Below are 26,445 nucleotides of genomic sequence, written 5' to 3'. Positions count from 1 at the left end.
ACAGAGAGAAGAACAGGTGCATGCCTGGTTAAAAGCAGGACCAGGGCTATCATCCCATGTCCTGTGGAATTGCTCTTTCCTCTAACTATACCTCCCTGACTGTCCAAAGAGGGAAGGCACAAGATGCCACCTTTTTCTCTGTGTGCCAAATGTTGCTAGCTAGCTCTGACCTTTGGTATTTCTTCCCTTTGGAACATCTTTTTCACATTTAGGAGATGTCTCTGGAAGCAGAGATTACTCCAGACAGGGTGGGATACTACTCTGACAGCAACCTCCCTGCTTTCTGTATGCAATCCCCTGTGAAGCTAAACTGTTCAAAGCTATTTTCACTTTGCTGTTAGGTGATACCAATGCTGGGTCATGGCCACGACTTCCTTCACATGGATGAATTTACCAAGTGCACTTCTGGGACACAAAGTACAAGACAGCATCAAACATTCAGGAAATGACAGCTGTGGCAGTCTCCAAAGTGTAAGAATATATGAGGAAATAGCCTGGTGGGGGATGCACTTGTACTCAAATTTAAGCCCCCGCACACCATCGCTTTCCAAGGCTTTCCCTCTTCCTCCAGAGTACTTCACGCCCCTTTCTTCTCTCCCAGGAGAAAAGCTAAGACTGTGATTGCAAGAGTAAAAAATTAATCACCCCTTCTCTCCCTGCCTACCTGAAATCCTGATGGTTGCTGCTGCTTTTGCAGCTCCAAAAGTTTTGCTGTGTTTGTTCGTGGCAAGGCAAGTGAACAGGCCAGGTCGGGTGACGTACACCTGCAGTCTGGAATCAACCACTCTGTCCTTGACACTTTCCATTATAGACCCTGCAGAAACCTAAAAGAGTGAAAAGCCCAGTACAATGATATTTCCAACAAAGGGGTAAACAAGCAAACTAAGGTAAAATCTAAAAGGTACAGCCACAAGCATTTAAATTAGCAGAGAAAGATGTGGCATATAGATGGAGGTGGCAGAGAGCTAAAGCTGCTGGGGTTACTTTCGTGCTTTCATAGCAGCTGAGTTCACAGACAAAAGTAAATGTTAAAGGTCTCTCCTATTTCACACTTCCGCAATATTTTTGCAATTATTTGTCAGTTCCAGAGGGCCACAGTCGCAATTTGGCTCATGTAATTTATCTGGCTAATTCCTCCAGGACTTCTTGTAGTAGATTGTTTGCCTCTTCATGCCTTAGCAAGGAAGGGCATAAGGTGACTTTGTGGACATCCGCTATACAGAGGAAGAAAAGAAAATAGTTTGGAAGTCATTGATACTGGATTAATATAATCACTGCCACACTTTCAAAGCAGTCATGAGCAAAGAAAGTGCTATAGCTCCAACACTTCTGCAAATATCTAGTAGATTTTTTTTATCTCACAACTGGCAATATGGAAGGGGCTGCAAATGTGGTGATTTTGGCCAGATCATAAATTCCCAGGTAAATGAGCTTGGAGCCTGCTAATTTTGGCCAGTTGGGCTTGATTTTATCAAGTCTTTCCTGCTCATATGGAATTCATTGAAGTAGGAGGGCATTGTACATCAACCTTGCAAAAGCAATAGGAAGGAGCAGCATTGCCTGCTTTAATCTTCATACTGAGAGGAAGCATCAAATGTAATTCAAGTGAGATATGGTTGACTGTGGATCCCAGAGGTGTGACCTGACTCTAAGAACAGTGATAATTGTCTCCCTGGACCCATCCCAGCAAAGCACTCTACCTATGTGTCTAATTGAGAAGAGATATCAATCTGACCTCCCAGAGGGTTAGTAGAAATGTGCTTTCAATGAGATGTTTCAATGAGATGAAATACCCATATGTATTAACAGCTACAATTGAAAAAGCAAGAAGGAACACATCAGTGCTGTATCACATCTTTTGTAAGCAGATTGGATCCTCTCTAAAAAGAAAATGCCGAAAAGAAAATATTTGCTTTGCCTCACTCAAGTTCAACTTGGAATTGTGGTAAGAGAATGTGTATGGGAAATATGCTGTGGAAACATGGGTATTTTACCTTAAAACAGTTGGCTCTATCTAACTCCTTGGTTTTTGTTATTTGTCAAATAAGCAATTTTGCCATATATTTGTTACCACACTAGAAAAACGGAAGGGGAAGATAGCTGCAGAAACAATTAAACCCACAATAAAGTCCTAGAAACCCTGGCTTGGAGGAAGGTTGAGAGTGTCTAAACCACCCTGCAGCCTGGGGTTTCCAGATCCTAAAAAATTCGCTCATGCAACACCCTGAAGAAGGGGGAGAGTGTTTTTCAGAAGAGAAAGCTGGAGCAGAGAGGGGAGGTGGACTCAACCAGATTGCACAACAAGGTGCTAAGTAAGGCAGGAATAGAAACCACTGGTGCTGGCTCCCAGCCCTGCATTTTAATCCCTGGGCTGTGCTTCTGTCTGCTAGCACTGCTCCAGGGCCAAAAGCATGAAAAAGAGGCACTTACAGCTTTCCCATTTTCCAGCCAGGTGACAGTAGGGACTGGAAGACCGGCCGCCGTGCACCGCAAGGTCACCACAGAACCAAAGGTGATATTTTGGGATTCGGGAGCCTTCAAGATTCTGGCAAACACTGCAAGAGAAGAAAAAGGTGCTAGTTGAACAGTAACGTAAAGCTGAGGCTGGTGCTGGCATGGGGGAGCTCCCTCTCCAGTGTGTCTTGATATAAGCCACAGCTCCATGAGTAAAAGAAAAGAATAGCACAGGCTTCCCAGTGAGTTTTGGGAGAGGGATGAGGAGGAGAAAGAAAGTGACCAGAGTGGTTACATTACAGACCAAAATTTTACCTCTGGAAATTTCTACATCGATTCGATGTAGAGGGGGTAATGTGCAAGAAAACCAAGGGCAAACTCATCAGTAGCATGCAAATGGAACAGATTACAGCAAATACCCAAAGTTACCATGCTGCCCTGCCAAGGGTGACCTCCTGTAAAATTTGCTCAAAACCATCAAGGAAGACCACCGGTGTGATCGCACACCATGAAGGTTAAGGGTCAGACAAACTCCTCAGTCTGATCACAGTGATTAGGACTTGGATGGATTGGGCAAACAGCAACATTTTCATTGCCGTGACAAGCTGCCCTTAGGGGAGAGAATCTAACGTCGAGTTAAAGGAGGAATGGCTGGCAAAGACTTAAAGAAGTTGAGATTACAGTAGGAAAGTAGATTTTTAAAGTGATTTCTCATTTCTACTGCTATTGCTTCTTTTGTGGCAATAGGATTACTGAGCAGTTTAAAGACAAGCGCTCTCCTGTCTTCAAGAAATTTTATTTTTTTCTTTGGTGGGGTGGAAATAACAACTGAAGTACTTTTGCTGAAAACCTACTTCAATCCAGAATCACAATTCTGATGGTCTTCACAAGCTGCTGTACTTGGACCACATAGAGGAAAGCAGAGAAGAGATATTTCCCACCTGGAACATTTGAGTTTTGACCCAAAATTTTTAATAGAGATGCCATAATGTCTATACCGAAGCAAGTTGAATAGCTCTGCCATTTCTTACTCCAATTTCTCATGCTTAGTGAGTAACACCTTCTGGCCTGCACAGCAATGACTAAAAGTCTCCAACAGAAACTTTAGTAGGCAGAGGAATTTCTCTTGGAATTGTCAGACAAGCCCGATATCTTGTTTGCTACTTTTTCTATCAGTATGTTATCAACATATCTGATCAAGTCACAGTCTTCTGTGTCTCTGTCTGCCCTATTCAGAAATAGAACATCTGACTCCAATATTTGGGACAGGAAGGCTTTGCAAAATTTCAGTTGGAATGAAAAAATATATGCTTTCCACATAGTCCTTTCACCCAGTTCTGACCTGGGATGGGACTAAGATTCGTTTTAACAAAGAGCTTAAAACCAGCTTTTCCTTATGCACAGGTAACACTGGGAGTTAATTTCAGCATGCAAACCTTTTCTTCTTAGTAGCACAGTCATTCAGTAGACTCCTGGGCAGGGTTTATTTTAGGAAGATTAAATTTAATGTCATTGAAGTGAAAATGGGGGGAGGATAAACATTATATTGAGTTTGTTAATTCTTCTGTGTGTTCCAAGCAGCATCACTTTCTGTGCTCAGTGCCTCTTCCTTAAAGTCAAAGCAGAGCAGCATCAAGCTTCTGCACCATACTACACCTCAGCGAGACAGCAGCTATGAACCTCCATCACTAACGAGTAAAGCTGCAGTCACTGGCCAGGGACTTTTCTGATGGATATTAAGTAAAATGAAACCTTTGCCTGAAGTTTTTCTTCAGGCCATTAGCACCAGATGGTTATGAATTCAGACCTGAGTGTTACAGGCCAAGCTCGTAATTACTTTTATACTTCATTTGGAGAAATACTAAACTTTGGGCCTATCCCCTGGCAGCAGTTACACTCTCATGGCTTCTGCTGAAGCCAGCACGTTAGATCCCAGAGTGGAACGCAGCCCTTGGTGTTTTTCTCATGCTGCTCAGTGCAATGTTGGGATCCTGCCCACGTGATGACTCTGCTGCTCAGATCATGCCCAGCTTAGTTAGTACAAAGTGACTAACTACCAGCACTCAGTCATGCTGGCACATATGTCCTCCTCCGTACTAGCTGTTCTCCCAAGATCTGCTAGGATCTTTAAACCAGGAATAAAAAAACCACACTTTTTGAAAATGACAATAGCATAGGCAGCATGCAAAGCCACCGTGAGTGCCGTGGCTGGTCCAGCTTGTGCATGGCATCGCGCCTATGGAGAGGCCAGAAAGCTGCATCCCACTTCCCAAGGTCCTCCCACTAGCACTGATCACAGCACTTCCTTTAGTAGCCTAGCACACTGCTGGCCTGAGAGTTGTCTGCCAGCATAGGGAAGGCAAAGGGCCAGGATATTCAACCTTAAAACACCAGATACAGGGATAAAAAAATCCAGTAACAGCTGCTAAACATTCACATGTTTCTTGTGGGAAGCACTGCATGGAGGAACGGCTAAATAAAATTTGGCCTATAAGGAAATAAGGTCATTTCCAAAGTGTTATTTTCAAAGCGTGGAGGAATTGAAACTGCTGCTATCCCTTGTGCCACCATGTTAACTTTCAGGACCTTCAGAACTGAAGTTACAGATGCAATTCCTTAACATTTCAAGTACTTACGTTTGCATATTTTAAAAAAGTATTTTACTTAAAGTTTAGCTGTTTAGCCTAAGTACTTAGCTGTAGATACTTTTATTGCAATAACCTCAGGGGAGGGGTTACATTATTTTATTTTTAAATGAGAAATTTCCTGAGACAATGGCTGGACTCCCCAGATCCCAACGGTGACAACTCATTGACATACCCAGAGGCATATTTTCTAAAGGGAATTTTCTTAATGACTTTGGAAAACAGTATTAAAAATAATAGCATCAACTATTTCTCAGCCACATCACCTATGGGGGAATGATCAATGCACTGCCATTGTTGTCAGACTTAGGTGCTGTGGGAAAGCCAGGACAGGTTGTGTAAGAGCAGCCAGTGTCACCTTCCACCAGTGCAAAATAGGGCAAGACCTCAGGATGAGCTCAGGGTCCATTTTGGCAACTGCATCAGCAAGGAGATCTGTCCTGCGGTTAAATGGCAGAACACAGCCCCAAAACTCTGATTTCTACTTTTTTTCTCTCCACTGAATTACACAAAGAAAGAAAGAGCCAAAGGCAAGGAAGAAATAGCAACTCTAATGGTGCAGCTGGTAGGAAGAGGTGGGTAAAAGGCAGGAAGAGGAAGGATCAGGAAATAGTAGTAAATGTTTGTAAAATTCACATTATTTGGTGGGCTCAGGACATTGTTTTGTTCTCATTTTTTCCTCAGAGTGAAAATTCCCAACAGTCAGGTGATTTTTAACTCCATTACTTGTACTCCTTTTCTGGATCCTCCTGATTTTGGCAGGACCTCTGCCTGCTTAGCCACATTGTCACAAGGTTAGCAACATTCACATCAAGACCCCCAGGCTCTCAGCACTGGATTTACCCAAAGGCATGCCAAAAAGCAGTTAGGAAAGGCAGGCAAAGAGGGCTTCATTTATTTATTTATTTATTTAAGCAGAAAATAAAACAGAGGAGCTGTAAATGAATTCCAGTCATCTAAAAGCCAAGCCAGCATGTCAAATTTCACTCCCAAGCCCCTTAATAAACGTCCTTTCTTTTACAGCCCCTGTAAATGATGTGCTGTGCCCTGCAGGGCTTGCTAGGAGGTATCTGTACCTCAGCCAGCTGCTCTTGTTTCTGAGAATTGCATAACATCATCCAGTCCAAACAGTAGGGCTTTAATTCTGTCACAAAATTTTTATATCATGAAAAGATTAAAGCAGCACCCCTTCCCCTGGCCCCTCTCTCCCCTGCCCCCACTTTGAATGGCTAACTCTTTCCAGGTGACTTTGTTTTCCCATTGCCTTTAACTGAGCTGTGTTTCATTTCCCGGGTTTGGGGCCTGATCCTGCAATCCTGCCAGATGCCTGCCCTCTGTCTGGATAAGGCCTGGTTTTTTGTTAAAGCAGATTGGATTGGGTCAGTCACAGCCAGACAGCCGCCTAGGTGGCCTGGGGCCATGCTGCTGCTTTTGGGAAAGTACAAAGTGACGCCCAGAGCGTCAGGACCATTCAAACACTTGTTTTGGGGTGTGGGGTAGGTTGTATTTATACAAAGCCTACCGTGGCTTTAGTAAACCCCAGCTTTCAGAGAACATGAGCAATGCTTACTCATGGACGTGAATTAACCCAGCTTGTCAACATCCACATGTGTTCATGTCCAAGAATTTGTTATTAGTCCTGGCACAGAGTAAAGCATCCCTGATAGTCCAAATCAAGATAAGACCACCAGGAGCTACACTTGTGTTGGTAACCACCTGGCTACAATAGGTGCACACTCCCCACCACAGCCCAAGCATGCCCTTACCTGTCAGCCAGACCCAATTTGTCCATACTGCCAGATCTGATATCTCAGCCTGCTCCCCTTTCCCCAGTGTTTCTTTATATAATGAAAAATGGCCTTTTGGGTGACTGCAACCAGGTCTTATGCTTTCTTTTTTTTTTCCAGCTAAGCTGCAAAACACAGTGGATAAAGGCAAATTCTCTCACATTTTCCTCTGGTACAGCTGGTGCCATGTTGAGCTCCCATGTGTCTACATTGCTGCAGCAATAAGCTATGTATTATCTCAGAAACTTTCCTGGTATAAATACCCTAGTAAAGACTTTGCACCATGCAAAATTCTTATGTAAGCACTTAGGAGCAAAACTGCAAGCATTTTTTTGTTTGTGTTTGCCAGTGTTCCCTTAGCTCTTTCACAGTTTGAAGCATGAGAGATGGAAATGACCTCTCTACAGAGGATAATGTTCTCTGGGCTGGCACTTTGCTTACTAATCCATAAAAAATCATTTATGCTTGCCACCTATATGCTCTGAAGAACCATGAACTTGTGTCACTATGATTGTAGTCTTTTGTCAATGAAAAGTCCAGTTGTCTAAATCCCCATTCAGATTCATTCATCTCATATCCATTCACACTTCCTGACAAGTCTAAACTAGGCAGTCAAGGAAAGGTAACAAGTAGAGGGGCTACCATTTCCTTCCCACCGGTGAGAGATGAGGGAAGGTCTGACAAATACGTTTTTAAGCCCATAGAAAGCCAAGGCATTTGTGTTTTCTGCCATGAAATAACCTGTGTAAAATCAAAAAAATTCTTGAAATGCCAGGGCCAAGAACAGGCCACACACCCTGTTCATGGATCAGAGGTCACAGAGACAGCCATGCCAAGCTGTGCAGCAGCTAGTCACATTCCAAGAGCCAGGGCTGAACAAGCAAGGCACAGTCTCTGCAGCTGACATGACAGGACCAAATCCCAGCTTGGTGAACAAAGAAATTCTTCAGTAAGGGTAGTTAACAACTCCTCTCTCAGCAGCAGCAGCAGGCTCTGCACATGGCTTACCACTTCCAAAACTGACAGGTTAATAGTTAAATCCCAAGATAACCGTGAGGTCAGTTTCACTTTGATCTCCAACTATTTCTTACCAAAAGGGCAATATTTATCTGTTCTGCAAGTCTACCAAGTAAACATAAAGAGGAGTAAAATGGCTCAGGCAAAGTTGATATAAGACACTTCCACTTATCTCTATCAAATTGCTTACCTATTTTTATTTAGTCCATGTCCAAACATGCTTATTGCTAGAGAACAGTCTGTATACAAGTTATCAAAAGAAAAAGAAATGTACAAATGCAATAGGAAATGCACACAACCACTGTATTATTTCTCAAGGAACAGCATTATTAGGTATGGGCCCCAAAAGAGCAAGCTGAGGAAGAGCTGTAAGCAAGCAGTACTTCATCACTCACTTGCCCCTCACCCTGTTATCATGGTTACCTGGGAGGATAACCTTCCAATGCATCTGAAATATCCACATTTTGTACAAAATCTCAACATTTCCAAGCTCTTCTGGCTCCTGATACATGATATGGTTGGCCTGGGGCTTGTAGTAGTCCTTAATACATCATGCAGCACAAACCAGCCTGCACAGCAATACATAGGTACTCAACCTGGAGCCTGAGGCTGTGAGAGAGACAGCAGGGACAATTTAAGATCCCTGTGGAAGGGAAACAGAGCAAAGCATATCATCTCCATCCTGAAGCATATCCCTTCAGATTCAAAGCTCTAGTGTCTAATATCAAAGAAAGTTTTTCTTAGCAAGGCAATAAGTTTTCAAGGTAACTTTATTCTAGGATGAACTCCCAGATTTATGGGTGGTGGGACAATTTGCATCAGCAGAAGGACTCATGTTAAACACAGCAGTCATTAACTTCTCAGCTGTGAAAGACTTTACATTGCATGTAGATGTCTCTGGAATCCTAAAAGGAGACATCTCAAATATGCAACGATATAATAACCAGGAGTAAAATGTAAGTAGATAGCTTATATCCTGTGTAACTATATAAAACCTGTTCTTTACAAGTGTTCATCTCTATATACAGAGCAAACACCAGATTCAAGGACAAGTGAGGATAGCATGTTCAAATTACTTCCCAAGGAAATGAACAAGGAAATTCTTTTCATGTCAGTACTGGTCTTATATTTGTATTTCGTTTCTTTGAAGGAAAGACCCTTTTAAGCCTCCCCATGTCTCTTCTACAGTACAGAGACATATCGTGTGCCATTTAACTCTGACATTACCCGTTACTGTATGTGAAATTGGAAAGGAAGTTTCCAGCCTCCTGAGTCAGGGAGCAACTCCTTTGCTTATTCCATTTGTGATCACAACCCACCATGACTGCTGCCAAGGCTACCAGTCTGTCTGCAGGTACTGAGATATCCACAGCTATACACAAGTCTCTCTCTCCCTCTCTTACTCTCAGGAATTGAGCAGGCCATTATGGGAATCTCTGGGATACCCAAAAATGAGATAAATCTTGCAGTATCCTGACATCTGGTCTCCACCAAAGGCTAATAGCAGTGCTGTAAACCTAATTCCATGCCATATGAAAAGTACTTCCTTTCATCTGCTTTAAAGTGCTGCTAGCAGTACCTGCTAGGATGTTTCTTGTTTTGCGTGACAGCAATTAGCCTGTTCCCTGCTCACCTTACCCATCAGGCACGCTTGATTTTCAGTGCTGAAAACTCAACTAGTCCCTCCTACCTCAGAGATCCATCTTTTTCCAAATTCTCAGCTCCCTGTTGGATATGCCCTTTTTGTGAGGGGCTGCCTGGGGCTGCAGTCACTTCAGGATAGTTGCCTCAGTTTGCTGTAGCCCCCTTATCCTCTACTCTCTTTGTTGCTGTGTGGGAAGCACATGCTTCCCAGCTAGCCAACAGTTTAAAACAAAGAAGAATTTTATCTGCCATATTTATTTTTTTCCTTAAAACCACAACTCATGCAGTGATGTAAGAACTTCATATATATTTTTAAGTGCTTTTCCAAACCCTTTGTTAGAGGTAAGAGTTTTTTGCAAAAGGAAATATTAGGCTCAAATGCTTCTTAAAGAAGAATTGTGTGCTTATGCCTTCTCAGAAGCCTCATGCTCCCAGGAGGCCTGCACTGCAGCTCCTCAATGCAGGAGGCCACCCTGTGACACTTACTCAAAGGCAGCATGCACCTCCTGTCAGTGTCACAGTAGAGCAAGACTCATGAGTAAATTGAATATCTCACGCTTGTTTGTTCATTTGCCAAAGGTCTGGGGCTGTTTTCTTTCTCCTGCAGCTTGCCCTGTTACCCTGTAATTAGGGATATGGTTGTATCTGCGGCATCTGAGATCCTTGGGATGACTATGGTGAATGCCGTAGGTAGGAGAAGATTTAATGAGATATTCTAGGCTTTCAGTTACACCCATGCCACCCTGTTGAGGCCAGTCAAATACCTTGGTGTAATTACAGGCAAGCTTGTTCTTTCCCTGTAATGATGCCTCCCCCAAAACCCCTTGCAATTTTTAACACCAAACTGCAGCATTCACCATTTACTGTTGTAGGACACAGCCTGCAGGTACATACGCCAGCATCAGTGCAGATAGGGAAGGCTATCCTGTCCCAGAGTTTCTTCCTCTATTCACAGCAGAGCCAAAGACTCTTCCTCAGTGTTGGCATCAGAATTTCCACGAGGAAATTTCACTCAATACTTAAATGAAGATCTACAAACTCCCTTGCCAGTCTGCTATTTGGCAATTCACCTCACCCAAAACATCCTACCTCAGAAGATGGCATAGATAAAAATTCTGATTTCACCTTGATATTTAATCTACAGGAAATGCAGCAAGAGTCAGGGTCACAGTACTGACGGGCTGCTTTGGTGGTCTCTTGGTATCTCTCTTTCCTACATAGTCTATGCCAACTACAGACAAGTTGACACAAAACTGTAAAAACCATTCTGGATGGCACATTAGGAGTCAGCTTTCATTTGAAATAGAGACCATCTCTAAATTGTGAGCCATCCAAATTGATAGATTACCTGCACTAAATACATACTTTCACTCCTGTTACTTGAATTTGGGTGTGACTTTCTAGTCTGTTGATTTATCTATGATGCAAATTTGTCCCAAGACTACATAAAGGTCCGGATGAAGGAAGCTAGTGCTTTACACTTTATGGGATAGTTAGTTAACTAAATACCAATGGCATTGCTTTCTATTGTCAGCCTTACTGCTGTCTCCTCACTAACACAAGAATTAGACAAAATTGTTTTTAAAAAATCAAAAATCTAAATCAAATCTGGCAGATCTTTCCTTCTGTAGGAATGATTCTCCGAGGAAAACCTTCCTATTTTTAAGGCTAAGGCAGTTCTCAGAAGTGGCTTATAGGGGAACATTTTTGTGGCCTGTGGCAGGGTATTATTTTAGTAGCTAGTAATAAGCAATAAAGTCTGGGCAGGAAAAGACTTCAATCTGTCAGAGTTGGAATGTAAAATCAAATATCTAGTCAGGGGAGTGTGGGGAACATTGCTTCTACGCTTGTTTTGATTTGATTGCTTTGTATGCTGTCACATAACACAGGATCAAATGGAACAGCTACACTTCAGCAAAAAGGTGAATGAAACTGACTGGATAAAGAAAGGATCACTAGCACCAGCTGACCGCATTCTGATTGTTAAAAATTGCAGAGAAGATTTGATCAAAAAATGTTATTAAATCCATGAAGAATCCCATTCGTTTCTTGTTAAACATACTGGATCTTCCAGCACTTGTCCTGGTTAATTTGTTTATTTGTTTCCTTACAGATTTGTACTTGCTAATTTCTAGACATGGCTCTGTAAAGTGGTGGCTTCAAAGCTAAACCTTATCACACTCTATAGTCCAAAACTCCTGAATTCCACCATTCTCTGGTGCCACAGGCTGAAGATCAAGCTCAGTTTCACACAAGTCACAAGATGGAGGTTCATCTAACTCTGTACACAACCAACAGGACTATCTGTGTACCCTTTCCTTTAACATTACGGTTCACGTATTTATTCCTTTTTTCTTTCTTTTTCAACATTAAAAATGCATCACTGGGCAAACTGGGAATTCAAAGGTTTCACTAGCTGCATACAACACCTAAAAAGGCACAACAGGAAGGTTGTTCTTCGTCCTTAGGGAAAGAAAAACCTATTGCACACAAAGTCCCAGTAGACTATTCACACTGTCTTCCTGCATCAGAGGACTGCCACACACATGCTTCTGTTGGATTGGAAGGACACCTTAGGAAGAACATTCTGCCTTCAATTGTATTAGTGCCCAATCCATCACAACCCTTTGTACATTTCAATGACAATAACTCCATCGGTTTCCAGAAAATGCTCTTTCCATAGCTGAAGCTAAAAATAAGGCTAAGGATGAAACGTGTGGTTCATGGCTTTATGTCTCATTTTTTAAAAGTTGTTACGTCTAAATGGTAAGAAATTCATGATCAATTTTCCAATTTCCTTTGTGACTTTTTTATTTTGAAGAATGAAGAATGTATAAGAGAGGAACTCATTCTACTCATTCACAAGATGGCACTTTCCTTCTACCAAGGAGAGAAGGAAACATTCTCCAAAACAAAGCAAAAACTAGAACACGTCAGGCAATGAAGCCTGTAAATCATCACAAAATTTACTGGTTTATGATTGTTCTTCAGTAGATACTTCCTATTTGATGCAGGAATTACATATACTTTGAATACTTGTTATAAGCACAACATCTGGAAAAGATAGCAAGGGATTAAAGCAAAACCATCTAGAGGAATTTATTTTGCATATTAAGAAAAAAAATACCAGGCAGCTTCTCTCTGTGTCTGAGTGACAAGCATGCTCTTAACTGGAATGTTCCCATACCTCTCACCAGGAAAGAGCTCATGGCTTTAAATTTAGTCTTCTAATATCATATAATTCATACACAACGCATATGAAGAATATCATTGTGATACACTTCAAACCTTGGGGACTACAGAGGGTGTATAGTTTAAGGTAGAAGGCCCAGAAGCTGAACCTGAGGAGCTCATGCACAGCTTTTATGAAACTGGTCCTATTAGTGGACTGGATCAATGTCACTGGAAATACCAATGAAAATCAAAATTCCTCCTGTTCTACAGCCTATGCATGAAGGGAAAAACAGACAAAGGTCTTGCAAACACTACAGATTTCAAATGCTCAGACAAGGTCTAAAAAATACGTTCTTGGCACAGCTGAACAGTCTTTACCCTGCCCTGAATTTTCACTGACATCAATGGGAATTTCTGCACTTGAGGACAACTCTCAACACTACTAAAGGCAATAGCTGCTCTCATATTTATTTCTAAAGGAGTGATCTTCAGGTGAAACTGGATGGAACATCTTAGCCATCTCAGCCAACATCTTGTAAATAAACTTCAGCCTTCAGACATCTGTGTCTGAAGGTAAGCCAGGTAAGCCAGCAAATGCTTCTCTTCTACCGTAGTCCTGAATCTTGGATTCATCCAGGAATCCTTCAGCCAGAGATTCATTTTGGGCATCAGTACAGCAACCAACAGGAAATTTTTAGAAATCCTTTGGCAATGAGCTATTTCACTGAGTATACAAATGCTCTTCTACAGTTAGCAGAAGTGTACATTATCAAAACTGATAAAGTAGTGATTAAACATCTAGTTAGCAAAATCCTTAAGGTAATAGAAAATTAATACAAAACTGCAGGTCAGAAATATGGCCTCCAGGAAATTAAAAACACATTTCTTGGCAAACAGCCAAGATTACAATATCGTTCCTTTATCTCAGTGCATGTATTACCTTTTGTAGACCTCTCTGGATGGACAAGCAAGAACAAGTCACATTCACACACTAATTTTAACTGACCCAGCAGACTGATCGTTGCTTATTTGTTTCACTTTGCACAGTAGTGTGGAGAAGGCTTGTTTCTGCCTATTGCAATTCTGCTTCATGCAAATACTTTTACTAGTCCTTTTTTTCATAATTTGAGTGGGTTGTAACTAAAGAAATCAAATGGGGAAAATACAACCCAACACAATTATATGGCTTCTACAGAGCTGTAAACCAGAGCACTAGTGGAGAAGCACTTCATAGTGACTTCTTTCTCTCTTCCACTCTTAAATCCACCTCTCTCTCTCACTGCTTTCCCTTTCATCCCACCCCTTTATCCAAAACCCACTGCTGTGTGCTTACGCAGGAGGTCAGGAATTAACAAACAAATTTCCATGCCAAATGTGTAACTTACAAATAAAACTTTGTAAGCTTTTAAGTTTTGCAGACTCTCTGACTGTTGTCATTCCTTTCAGCGAGGACCTATGAGTCTTGGGTGCTCCCTTCCCCTTAAGGGTGGGACACCACACAGGACTAATGCTAGACCCATTAAAAAGGAAAGCTCACAACAGAAATCAGGTTCTGCATGATCTAGATTTAGCTAGGTATCAATATTTGCACTGCTCTTTGAATGAGCACTGGCCTTGGAACTAAATATTCATAGTTATCCAGCCATGCTTAGTCATTTTATTTTAATATTAAGCCACACTGTGCAGAGTGGTGACTCCAGTGAATACTAGCACCAAGATCTAAGGAAAAATATTGTAGTATTATTAGAGAAGCAATGAACAGCAATTTTCACAAGTTTTGTGAACACAGTGTATGCTCAAACACTACTACTGGAGTGTAGTTTTCCTGCTTTGAGTAATTTTAGTATATTATTTACTTGGAGTTATTTTAAAATTCTGCTACTAAGGGGGTAGGAGAGACAGGAGGAGAGGGATACTAAAAGTAATAATAAAAGAGTTATGTGAGGGTGATGTGTATGCGTGTGTGTATTTACCTGCATGTGTACACAGGTATATGTATACATATGTATGCATCCTAAAGATCCATGAGAATTAATCTAAAGTACCATGAGAGGAAGGGATTTGAATACACAGCAAGCTGCAGTCAGATATAATAGCTTTGGATTTTGGAAGCTAAAACTGTAAACCAAGCATACATCAGTCTAGTTTGGGTGACAGCCTGAAATTAGATATATTATGTAAGTGTTCTATCAGAGAAATAAAGGTGAGCCTGAAGAACAGCATTTCTTTGTTCACCCAACACATGCAGGGAATATGAGGGCATAGCTTGTGTGGGAGCATTGAGCTCCCATTGATTAATTAGGAATTAATTTTCCTCATTTTAAAAAGAGCATTCATATGCTCTCCTTTTCAGGTAGGATATTAGTGGATTATTTTACCATTCCTTGAATGAGCAGGCCACTGCATAATTCTGCAGATGGGGACAAAAGAAGATATCTACCTTAGCAACCTGGATTTTTGGTGCAATTCCAGGCTGCTTTTAGGTTCCCTGACTGGCTCTGGTAGGTCTGGAGCAATAAAATCTCAGTGCCTGAGGCCCAGAGAGGGCTGTTGGTGTGCACGGCACCAAGTATTTGCCATTTACAGTTTAACCCTTGATAAGCGTCTGCCCATTGCCTCAGTGACGAGGCAAAAACCCAAGCTGTTCACATCAAGATCCAACTGTTTTCATTTTGCCTTATCACTTTTATCCTGGGATAAACATGGCTCTGAATCTAGACTAAGAATAGCTATCTTCCGGATTTAAAGGGATTTCTGACACACTCAAAATCTATATGTATAAATATTAAAAAGAGAAGGGAAAAAAAATCCACCTGGAAAATTAATGCATTCTTTAGGGAAACAGCAGACCTACAGTGATTTCTAGTTCGATCTAATATACCTGATCGTGCTCCCAGGTGTCAATGTTCCTCTTAGAAATGAGATTGCACCCAGGCCAAATGTAACCCACAACAATCTTTTGAAGCTTACTAGGCAAATGGAAACCCTTCTGCACTTTCCAGAGTGTGGTCATTCTGAATCAGAAATAAAAATTAAGTCATATACTGAATCAGTCGTTCCTCCACCCACTCTACAAACCCTTACACAATTGAAATTCTCTTAGAGGATTCAGGAAGATAGAATGCCTTGTTGCCTATGTTTGGGGTTTCCTGCAGTTCACAGATCTCAGCACTCTAAAACTGTTGATGATTTATACCACAAAGCAAACGTCTTCTCTACGTAAAAGATAGACACTGAGAGCATAAAGACCAGAAACTGAAAAATCAATCTGGTGTTCAGTTTAGCGTGCAGAAGATGTTCAAGTCCACAATGAGGAAAGCTCTCCCTCTCCCTCTCCCTCTCCCTCTCCCTCTCCCTCTCCCTCTGGCCCTCTCCTCTCCTCTCTCCCCCTAAGATGTTTTTGTTAACATCAGTGTAATACTTCAGGTTAATTCAAGTTAACTAGGTATGACAAGGAGCTGGCACGTGGAGCTGGAGCCTGGTGCAAGGGTTACTCACCTTCCACTACAACAGTTGCGGGTTTCGAATAGGCTGTGCCCAGACTGTTCTTGGCTACACAACGATACTGTCCTGCATCTTCTCTCTGAACATTGTGTATCCTTAAATTCCCTGAATCGAGGACAGCAATGCGAGCAGTCTCCTGCCAGAGGAAGGAGCAATTGAGGTGAGGCCTCTACATGCAGGCTGCACACAAGCAGCACCAAACATCTGTTTACAAAGATTGGGCTTACATGCATGAACATTATTTGTGTTGTCCTACAACTGAAGGATTTGGGGCCAGCTCTCCCCGCTCAGCATTGTCATGACAAACTCACCCATCCCTATTTTTGCAGATTTCTGAATTATAGCTTCAAAAGAGCTCTTATTTATGAGAACACTCACAAGTGCTTTCATCAGCATTTGTCCACGATTAGTGTAATAAGGATATAAAATATAAGATACAGATATCCAGAGAGATGAACCCTGGATTTTCCAATGCTTGCTTTCTAGCAACTAAAATTTACAAATACTATAATTGATGATAATATTTAACACAATACCTTTAAGAAATAATTATCACTACTTAAAAATTATTCTCTACTCACCTTTACAACTGTTTCTCCTTTGACCCATGAAACAGAAGGTTTTGGATTCCCCATTGTAGTGCATGGAAGAACAGCCTTTAAGCCTTCTATTATTTCCACATTTACAGGTGGTCGGGTTATTTTGGGTCCTAAAATTTTAAAAGTCCAAAATTAAAGTTGAAATGAAGCTAAGACATACTAGGACAAGACAAATTCAGAAATTACATCAAAAATTTTTATGCTTTTTCTCTATATTGCTGAAAGGTAGAGCAGTCTTACTTCATCATGAACTGCCCTGGAAAGAAAGAACTTTCTTCAGCACAGCATTAAGTTTCAGTTTATGGATGCAAAAGCAGTTAACTTACATGGGTTATTTGTTTTCCTGAGTGGAGTTTGATGGTCATTTGAATTAAGGCCTGGGCTAAAATCCAAATTCAGATAAGAGTATTTCCAGTATTGAAGAATGTTTGCATTCCAGGTTTTGACATTCTTCACTGTGTAAACACTGTCTTGTATGAAAGTTCAGATCTGGATTGAATTGATTTTGAAACAGTTTTAACCCAGGCTTGCCTCTAGCTCAACAAGAAAGGCACGTAAACTCAATATCACGAATGGAAGGATTTATAACTGTGCTAGTTAAAAGAAGAAATGATCTTTAAAGAAAAAAGCAATCAAACTCCCTTAAAGTTAATAATGGATAAATTTAAATTTATTTTGCCCAAGGAACCATATGGCCTAGCTTACTCTGAGCAGGGAGTAAAAAAGATTGTCATCTCAGTATTTTGGGAGACCTGACATTTTGACTCCCTTGCGTGATACTGAACCAGCAGAAAAACAAGCTTCAAGAGAGCATCACCTTCCAGCCCCCACCCGCCAGTGACTGGGGTGCTGTAGAACTCCAGAATTACCAGACCTGGAGGGTCATGCTCATTAGCACAAACAAATCCTTTCCTACAAACAGATGCTTTAGCCAGACTATACTTCTGCTGCCCTTTAAAGTGTTTGTGTTAGCAACTGCAGCCATATGAGTTCAGTTTCACCAAGTTCAGAACCTACATTGCCCTTTGCAAGACTAAGTACTTTGCCTTCCATGTAAGATCATGACATTTACCTCATGGTCCTCCAGACCATTCCACACTACTACTGAGAGCACCTGAACATCATTTACTCGCTTTTGCCATCCTCAGGCAGAAATCTGCTTAGTGAAATTTTACATTTAATATTCACAAGGGATTTATGCAATATTACCATGGAAGTCCAGTTTATCAAATTGTGCCTCTTTTATGGAGTTTGCACAAAAGGCATTCTTCAAAGTATTGGGATTTATCCCCTGATCCTGGCACAAGTGTGTGTTACTCAAAGTGAATAATCAGAACAGCATTAAGTTAAGATATGACCCAATATGCTGTGTCACTGCCTCGAAGGACTGCACCCAGGCTCACGAGAACATGGGTCTGCCCTGAACAGAGATCACCAGGGGCCATACCTGGGGGTCTGTTCAGGCTTTCAATTAAATACTCACATGGTGTCAGGAAGAAATTGCATTCCCACTTACGCATTTTCACCTGGAGAGCCCCACAGCTCTGTGCAGCTGCTCCAACCCCGTTATCTGCTGTGCAGCAGTACACCCCATCATCACTGTCCTCAACGCTCAGAATGGTCAGGAGCTGCCCGTTCCTCTGTATGCTGTACCGCGTGTCGAACAGCCTGCAGGGCACAGCACAGATCGTCAGGGCTGGGAGAACAACAAGGGACAGAGAAGGGGAGTTGCATTTAAATCTACAGACGACTGACACTGCTACAAATGGCAGTAAGCTTTACCTTTTATTTTCAACCTGCAGGGGGAAGGAAAGGTGCTGAAAATGTTGAGTTGGGCTTTAAGATTCACTTAGATTCTCACTAGACCGTGCAGCTCCTGACTGCCACTGGTGTAGCGGCAATTCTTTCTCCATCCAAATATCAGTTAAGTAAATAGGTATCATATTTTGTTTTCTGACTGGTTAAGGACAGGCATGAGCACAAATAATCTTTTCCAGCTGGGTCCTGTTAGCTGTAATTGTGCAATGCAAAGGAAGGACTGCTTATATAGGAAGTAGAACTGGCTGAAGTTGTTTAAAGAAACCTTCTCCAGAATAAAAAGGAAAGCTTTTTTCACTGAACAGATAAAGTTACACAAAGATTTATACTGTTGGGAAAATAGACACAAACAAAAAACCATGTATTTTTATGTCTATATCCAGGAGCAGTTTTGTCCATTTTTTTGGAAAAAACGCAAACCGACAAGCACAAAACCAAAATGAAACAAGCAAAGAAATGTGATGAAGCATTCTCAAGGTTAGAGGATTCAAGGAGAGCTATAGTTTTAACAAAGCAGGATTTAACCTGGAGACTTCAGAGAAGACAAGAGAAGCCCTGAAGCTGGAACAATAAAGATGTAGGATACTGTAACAAAATATGTGGAGCAAAGACCAATTCTATATGTGAACATAATAGGGGGGCATGGGGAGGGAGGGGAGTGGGGTAGGGTGTGGGTGAGAGCAAGGGAAAAGCAGACAGGTGATGAGAAGTCAGAGGATTGAACTCTTGATTTTCATTACAAAACTGGAAAAATATAAGAAAAGGTCAGTAAAAAACGTTTGCACAGCATTTCATAAATTCCTTTATGTTTGATTTTCACACCGTCATAGATGATTTTTGGAACCATTTTCATGTACCTGGACTTTGATTCTGATGAACAGTAGCAGAACAGTTCTGACCTAAGGATTGTCTCCCAAGCTATCACAAATATCTGACACCTAAATATGTCCTGTTTTGTTCTTTTACTGTTAGAAATCGTAGTGTAGTCACTGAGTAATCTGAACGTGCCATTGACAAGCACATATTTCCTTTCAACCGCCTTTTGCCTTTCAGTCTTATATCTCGCTCCTCTTTTTCACCATGGGAAGAAAAAGTTCCATGAACTCATCCACAGTGTAAAAGATGTGCTAACTCTATACCCTTCTTTCCCTGAGAAAGGCTTATTGTGGACAGCCCTGTCCTGGGGCTTTTCAGTCAGCACAGGGCACCTACTGGTCTCCTTGCACAAGTTTTGATGCCAAAAGAAAAGGCACATCCAGAATACTAGTGCTGACAGCAGTCTCTGTCCTGGCCCTATTCCCATCGAAGTTGAAAGTTTACACACTGTTCTGTTTTGAAGGTTAGCCTAGCTGTCTGTTCAGGATGCTGAGACTTGGCAAGAGAAGAAAATCCTGTAAATAAAATAACTGATATTAATTGCTTGCAATAACTAGGCCCTTTGAAGTTTGATATATACACAGAGGCACAGAAATATATTTATATGGAGGTTTATTCAGAGAAAAAAGCCCACTGATTCGATCCTTTTTCATTCTGCAAATATTTTCATCTGAGTTCTTAGAAAGTAGCAGAAATATATTCAGCTTATCCATTTCCCTGTCTTTGGTCTGAGCTTTTGTACCCAGCAGTACTGAATATTAATGCCGCAGAGCTTTGTGAAAGTGAAATGGTTGCTGATATTAATGTTGTTCCAGAAGCCTTAGTAAAGGAATGAAGCACCTGAGCTCTCTGGCCTTACCAGCAGAGATGTTTTTACCTGTATTTTTCTCTTTGGTCAATGTTGTGAAAAAGGCACTCTATCTCAGAGAGAGAATGGGATGGCTTGTAGAAAGGTATGCTGGGCTTCTAGAAGTGGGGATGGTGGTACGAAATGGTCTGGTTTTCATATCTTAGAACACATAGAGAGTGACCATTTTAAAGATCTGGGGAGATAAAGGCACGGCCCTGCATGAACGACGTCCTCTCCCAGCTTTGATTTTCAGTCATGGTGTCACTGATGGGGAAGGGATTGGGAGAAACATGACCTGATTTGGCAATAACATCCATGGAAGTTCAGACCTCCATGTTGCAACAAAGCCAGGGTCATAGGATTAAGCCCAGGGTTTTGCTGAGGTTGCAGGCAACGAAAAAAACTGATTTCTGAAGGCTAGCATGCATATGTGTAAGTTTCTGCTTTCCTCCTATTTTAAAATTATTTACCTCCTGCTACCACTGACTTATTTGGAGTTTCTCAAGCCAATGGTTCAAAGACTCTTTGGATGCTTGACCACAACAGTGAGAACCATGCTTCAGGTGACCATCTGCCTAACATGGACATCTCTTGTAGAGAATAGGCATTAACCAAGAAAGGGAGTGCTGTAATTTTCCTTTACTGAGGGAGTCACTAACAGCAATCTAGAATAAGAAACATGTGAAGGCATGTGGTAGATGTAACGTGATTTCAGAGCTGGAAGATCAAGTACAATTTACTTTGTAGAAGCCTGTCTGTGGCAACAGAGCAAAAGCAATGATAGCAACTTCCATAAGACACTTCCAAGGCTGCCGCCTTCATCTGCATCCTCATTCCTGGTGCTTAGCGTTTGAAAGTGTAACAATGAGAAGCCACTTTCCTAGAGTCAGATCCAGAACTAGAAGTAAACAAGAATAGCATAGTGTGACCCATTCCACACAAAGTTCCCAAGAACATTGAGATAGGCAACAAGTCTTGTAAAGTTTCTTTTAAATATTATACAGCATCCTCCCACCTCATAAACTCATAAACTGAGGAACAGAGCGGATTGAACTGCCTAAAGCTAGAAAGAAAATTCTTGCATAGCTTGTAGCAGAAACCAACAGTCTTCAAGCTCAAGTTTGTGAAGTTGCTCTTATCATTCTGTAAGGAACACAGATTCATATATAATTACAGCCACTCATCCTCTTCCCTGCCACAGACCTATTTTTATAATTCCAGATATCTCTTTTATCACAGAGGAAAGCACTGCCAGTTTTGGCAGGAGATGCTGGAGCGGGTTGGGGCTGCTCCCTACCTGATGGGAATGCTGTTGCGTGTCCACGTAATCTCCGGCTCAGGGTACGACTCCACTACACAGACAAACTTGGCCACGTCCTCTACCAGGGCATCCACTGTTTCCAAAGGAGTGGTGATTAAGGGAGCTGTGTGAAGGAAGAGAAAATGAGAAAGCCTTATGGTGACTCCTGGAGAAAGGCACATAGACTGCCAGACATCTTTGGTGGAGGCAGCCTGTCCCTGCAGGGTCACTCAATGGCATTTTGCTTTGTGATCTCTCCACAGGGTGCAAAGCAGAGCAAAACGAGCTCCAACAAGCCCTATGGATCCTATGTTTCTCACCCTCCTCTCCCCCAAGGTTCACAGCACTAGGTGGCATACTGCAAGAACATAGATGAGGCTATCCCCGTGCCAGGCTGCCCCCCTGGCATTGTGTAGGCTGGAAGTGCAAGGAGCAGCACACCAATTGAAGCCAAGCTGATCTTCCCCCAGAGTGGGCAGAGTGCTTCTTTATTATTTCATAATGCATGAGATTTGGACTTCTTCATCATTATTACAGGATTTGTTCCACTCAACTATTTATCTTTTTTTTTTTTCAAACACCAAACCTATTATATAGCACTATATTTTTCAAAGCCAGGCTCACACAGTCATTAGGGTCCTTCAGATTTGTGTCATTACCAGTACATGTTCTCTTTTTCTCACTTCTTCTATACAAGTAGTACAAGAGTTAGAAGTCTGATAGCTATGTCTGATGCTTATTATCAGACCTGTTATCATACCTGTTGTGATACTCGAATGCATCTTTAGAAACAATTGCTGTCACTCCAGTAAAAGACTTGAATCATAGCTGGAAAGGATTAAAGCATAAGCCTAGTGAATCACTTTCCCTGCACATGATATGCATTGCAGCCACTGTCTCCAAAGACACTTGAATAACTTTTAATCTGTGGCTGCAAGGGACACACACCCATACTTGTTGAACTGGATTTCATTGATTATTGTGCTGAGATAAACTAATTTCATACCATATTCCTAAACACCACCTTGAAAATTCATAATGAATACAGGAGTCTTCTTATTCCCCTCTGACTGTAACAGTATGTGGCATACTGTTTGTGTTTTCGCAGGACAATACCAACTCCTGTTTATCTGCTGGCCCTCCTTAGTATACTAAAGTTTAAATTCAGGAAAAAAATAAATTATAACAAATTTACCCCTCCCTCCTAAGAAAGGGGAAAAATAGGAGATACTCAGATTTCAGTTACTGAGAATAATAGAAAGTCTACACCTCAGTGCTTTTTCAATTTACATGGGAGTCAAAATTAGAATGTCTTTGGAGTTCTGTTGGAATAAAGCTAGAGGAAGAAAGAAACAGCTTCCACTATCAGGTTTATGTAAAAATCTAAACACTTTTGACATTTTATTAGAACAAATCTGCATCAATAATATTTCTATATTTTATAACTTCAAGTTCCATCATTGATTACCAGTAATGACTGTACTCATATAAATCTCAAAACTATAGCTAAGGTAGTACTAAACATTATATTAAAGAAAATTTAACTAAAACAAGTCCATGACACGCTCACTGTTTAAGATCACTGCTTCAAATTGTATCACTCTTCAATGTATTGGGTCATTTTGGGTTGCATTAGATAGAAACAATCTCTGTATTGCACCCCAGATAAATTCTATGCCAGTGAAACCAAATGGAAGATTTCCATAAAGCCTAAGTTTTCCTGCTACTGAAGGTTGTCTTAGAAGAATAACCCCCACTGATGTCTATCGTGACTACTTCAAAAGGGACATTGCTGGTTTTTGACAGAGTTTATTGTCTTTTGATGGCATTAACCCTGGAGTTTTGCAATCTAATTTCATATAGTATGTTTTTATTGCTGTTGTCCGCATGCCTTGGTCTCTGGTAGGATGCTTCCAACACTGAGAAATGTAAATTTTTACAGTAATGATAATTCAAAGCAACCAGTTTTATAACTGTTGTCTGCATAAGCACAGCCATTCTCACAAGGAATAAAGCTACATTTGTACCAAGAGTCAATATGCGCAACTACAGTAACTTATTCTTTTGGGCAAACAAGACCCATCAGCTTTACCTATTAATAAATTATCTAGAAACAGTTAAATACTTTTATGGTGTGTCTTTAATTCAGTGCATGACAGAATATTGCCTACACCTGGTCTCATCTGGCACCTCCCAAAAGCCAGCATACAGCTCAGAAGTCTGTAAGCCTCTTACTTACGGACGATACTGCCCAAACCAACAGCACAATGGTAAAAAGAGAAGGAACTTCTTTACAGCTGCCTCCCCAAATTCTGAATCCTCAAAGAGCAGCTGTGACAGGAACAGTGACGCAGTATTTCCTCGTATGCTGTTTTTTACCTTTGTGATGTTAAAATCAAGTGGAGACAGCGAGCAATGATGCCATTTTGTTGTGAGGCTGCAACAGAGCCCCAAAATGGCTGAAATGCTGCTTGCTTTTGCTTCTAAAAGCCATCCAAACTGCTCAGGTGTTGCTGTCAGTTCATGTTTTCTTCAGAAAGCAGTCAAAACTCTCAAAACTTGGGATGCCTATGCTACCAGATTTTAACATGGGAAAATAAAATCCAAACAGTGTACGGACGTATCTATCAGCATATAGAAATGAAGCCAATCTTTTCCATGAGTAGCCCTTTGGGTTTTCTGACATTTTTAAGGCAACCCTGTGGCTTTAAGTAATACTGAAAATCAATTAACTTATATATGTGTAAATCCACATAGGTGCCCTTTCTCTGGGTGTCAGCTGTAGTTTCCCGAGATAGCAAAATGACCCAAGGCTGGTCATGGGACTACGAGAAAGCAAATCCCCTCCTATCCCCAGCCCACCAGAAGCTTTCAGATTGCTTGGCTTTGGATCTGGATTCACATTTTTGAAACCAGACAAGCCAGGCAAACAAAATAATGCAGAAACCAAAGCCAGTCCCTCCTGCAAAATTGCAGACACCTAGAGAAATTGCAGTTCCTCTGGTCAAAAACCGCTCAGTTGTGTTTCCAGCTAATGCTGCAAGACCTCTATAGGGCAATTGGACTACAGTCACCTCTCAGCTTCTCTTGGGGAACAAGTCGATTCATCCACCTGATGCGATGTTCTAGAATAGGGTATGTGTCTGTTCATTGTTCTGTGACACCAGGAAAAAAAAATGGTATCCTTGTCCCCTTTGTTCTTCTTGCTTCTCAAATCCTGCCTTACCACAGCATTCAAAAAGACTAGGGTTCACTCAATTATTTTAGTGCCTTAGGAAAATATTTACATTTTTATTTCAAAAGGTTTTTATGAAGGAGATACCTCTTTTTTTTTTTCCATTTTGAGAATAATCTGACTAACAATTATAAAAAGCACAGTCTTGCAAGAGCCGCAATGTTTACCTAACATGTGAATAAGATTTTGTTTTGTTTTCCTGAAGCTGCAATGTAGTATGCGTTGAATGGCTTTGGACAATCATTGTGCAGCAAAAATTGTTGCCCAAAGCATTATCAGATGGTATGTCCAGAAGACCATGGTTGCAACTAGTACCTCAGAGAGTTTCCTAAGCAGATTTTTTTGTCCAGTTCTTTTGCTGGCTAAAAATATGTGTGCATGTGTCCATATGTGTGTGTGCACAAAAGATAGGAAGAAGGTATAATAACTTCTATATTATATCCTATACAAACAATGCATGTTTGTATTTATATACATACGCTTTGTAAAGACATAATAGCTATTTACTTCTTTTGAAGTTTTATGTACCTATTAGCGTACACAGACATGCCAAATATCACAAGTCTTGGGCTCTGCAGCAACAGGTACTATCAGCCCCTTAATTCTTCTGAGCTTCCTTTAACATGAGAAATACACATCCCACCCAGGCTGAACCCAAAGATCCCTCTGCCCATTACAATGGACTACGTGATCTTTATAGACAAAGAACCTTCAATTCCAGAATATTTTCACTGCTATCCTTCTAAAAGCAGTGAAGTGACAACTTAAAGCAGAGCATTTTTGTCTTTTTTGGAAACACTACAGCACCACCCACCCTGCCATTACCAGAGACACCCCCCTCTTTGGAAAACCTCTTTCAGCAAGTGACAGAAGAAGAAGACCAGGGCAAAAGCCCCACCAAGCAAACCTTTCAGGAGTGTCTCAGCCAAGCTGAGGGCTGCCAGGGTGAGGACTTGCACCAGGGGCACCTTCAGCAAGTCATTCATGTTTGATCCAGAAGGCATCCGGCTCCTTCAGGCGAGGCGTGTGGACCTCCCAGCCGGCTGCATTTCGGAAGCAGTGCTCAAGCAGAGCTTCTCTGCTAGTGACAGAGTGGGGTCTGAGGGATCTAAGTATAATCAGGAATTCTCCCACCCAGCGGTGATGATGGACGTGGCCATCTGGTGCATATCCACTTTGGTCAGTGTGAAAGCATGGGGCTCATGAAACAAGAGAAAGCAAATCCCTTCTGAATTCCTTCTAAGCAAACAGAGAGCAGTACAATGGGCAAATGCATTTCCAGGGCAGTACCCTACCCCAGTGCTCCAACGTCAGCAGACCTTCATTCCAGCACCACGTAAGTGCAGTAGTGGAAAAAATGCTTGCCCCTAGATTTCCCTTCAGTTTAGTCATCCTCTTTTCCATTTTTTCTCCTCTCTCTCTCACATACACTCCCTCTTATTATAACCTTTTAAGATTGGCTGCAATATGCCACCTGTTGTCCTGCTGATAGCATTTCTTTTCTTAACAGATGCATTTGCTGGAGCAGGAGAGGTTGGCATT

General features: G+C 41.4%; 1 protein-coding gene across 1 annotated transcript in view; it reads right to left on the bottom strand.

Moving 5' to 3' along the window:
• The window catches only part of MUSK (muscle associated receptor tyrosine kinase), a 54,593-nt gene extending 28,594 nt beyond the window's left edge, over nt 1-25,999 (bottom strand). The window contains exons 1-7 of the mRNA XM_064640857.1: nt 25,811-25,999; nt 21,666-21,792; nt 18,341-18,492; nt 16,807-16,934; nt 16,220-16,361; nt 2,431-2,555; nt 665-824 (exon numbers count right to left, since the gene is read on the bottom strand). Coding sequence (XP_064496927.1) covers nt 665-824; nt 2,431-2,555; nt 16,220-16,361; nt 16,807-16,934; nt 18,341-18,492; nt 21,666-21,792; nt 25,811-25,907 — 931 coding nt within the window. The 5' untranslated portion in view covers nt 25,908-25,999. The remainder of the gene's footprint in view (nt 1-664; nt 825-2,430; nt 2,556-16,219; nt 16,362-16,806; nt 16,935-18,340; nt 18,493-21,665; nt 21,793-25,810) is intronic.
• Nucleotides 26,000-26,445: the final 446 nt, after the last annotated feature.

This window comes from Pseudopipra pipra, chromosome Z, assembly GCF_036250125.1.
Source record: "Pseudopipra pipra isolate bDixPip1 chromosome Z, bDixPip1.hap1, whole genome shotgun sequence".
In the NCBI taxonomy this organism is placed as follows: domain Eukaryota; kingdom Metazoa; phylum Chordata; class Aves; order Passeriformes; family Pipridae; genus Pseudopipra; species Pseudopipra pipra.
Note: the sequence above shows the minus strand (reverse complement) of the source record. Positions and strands in the feature narration are given on the sequence as shown.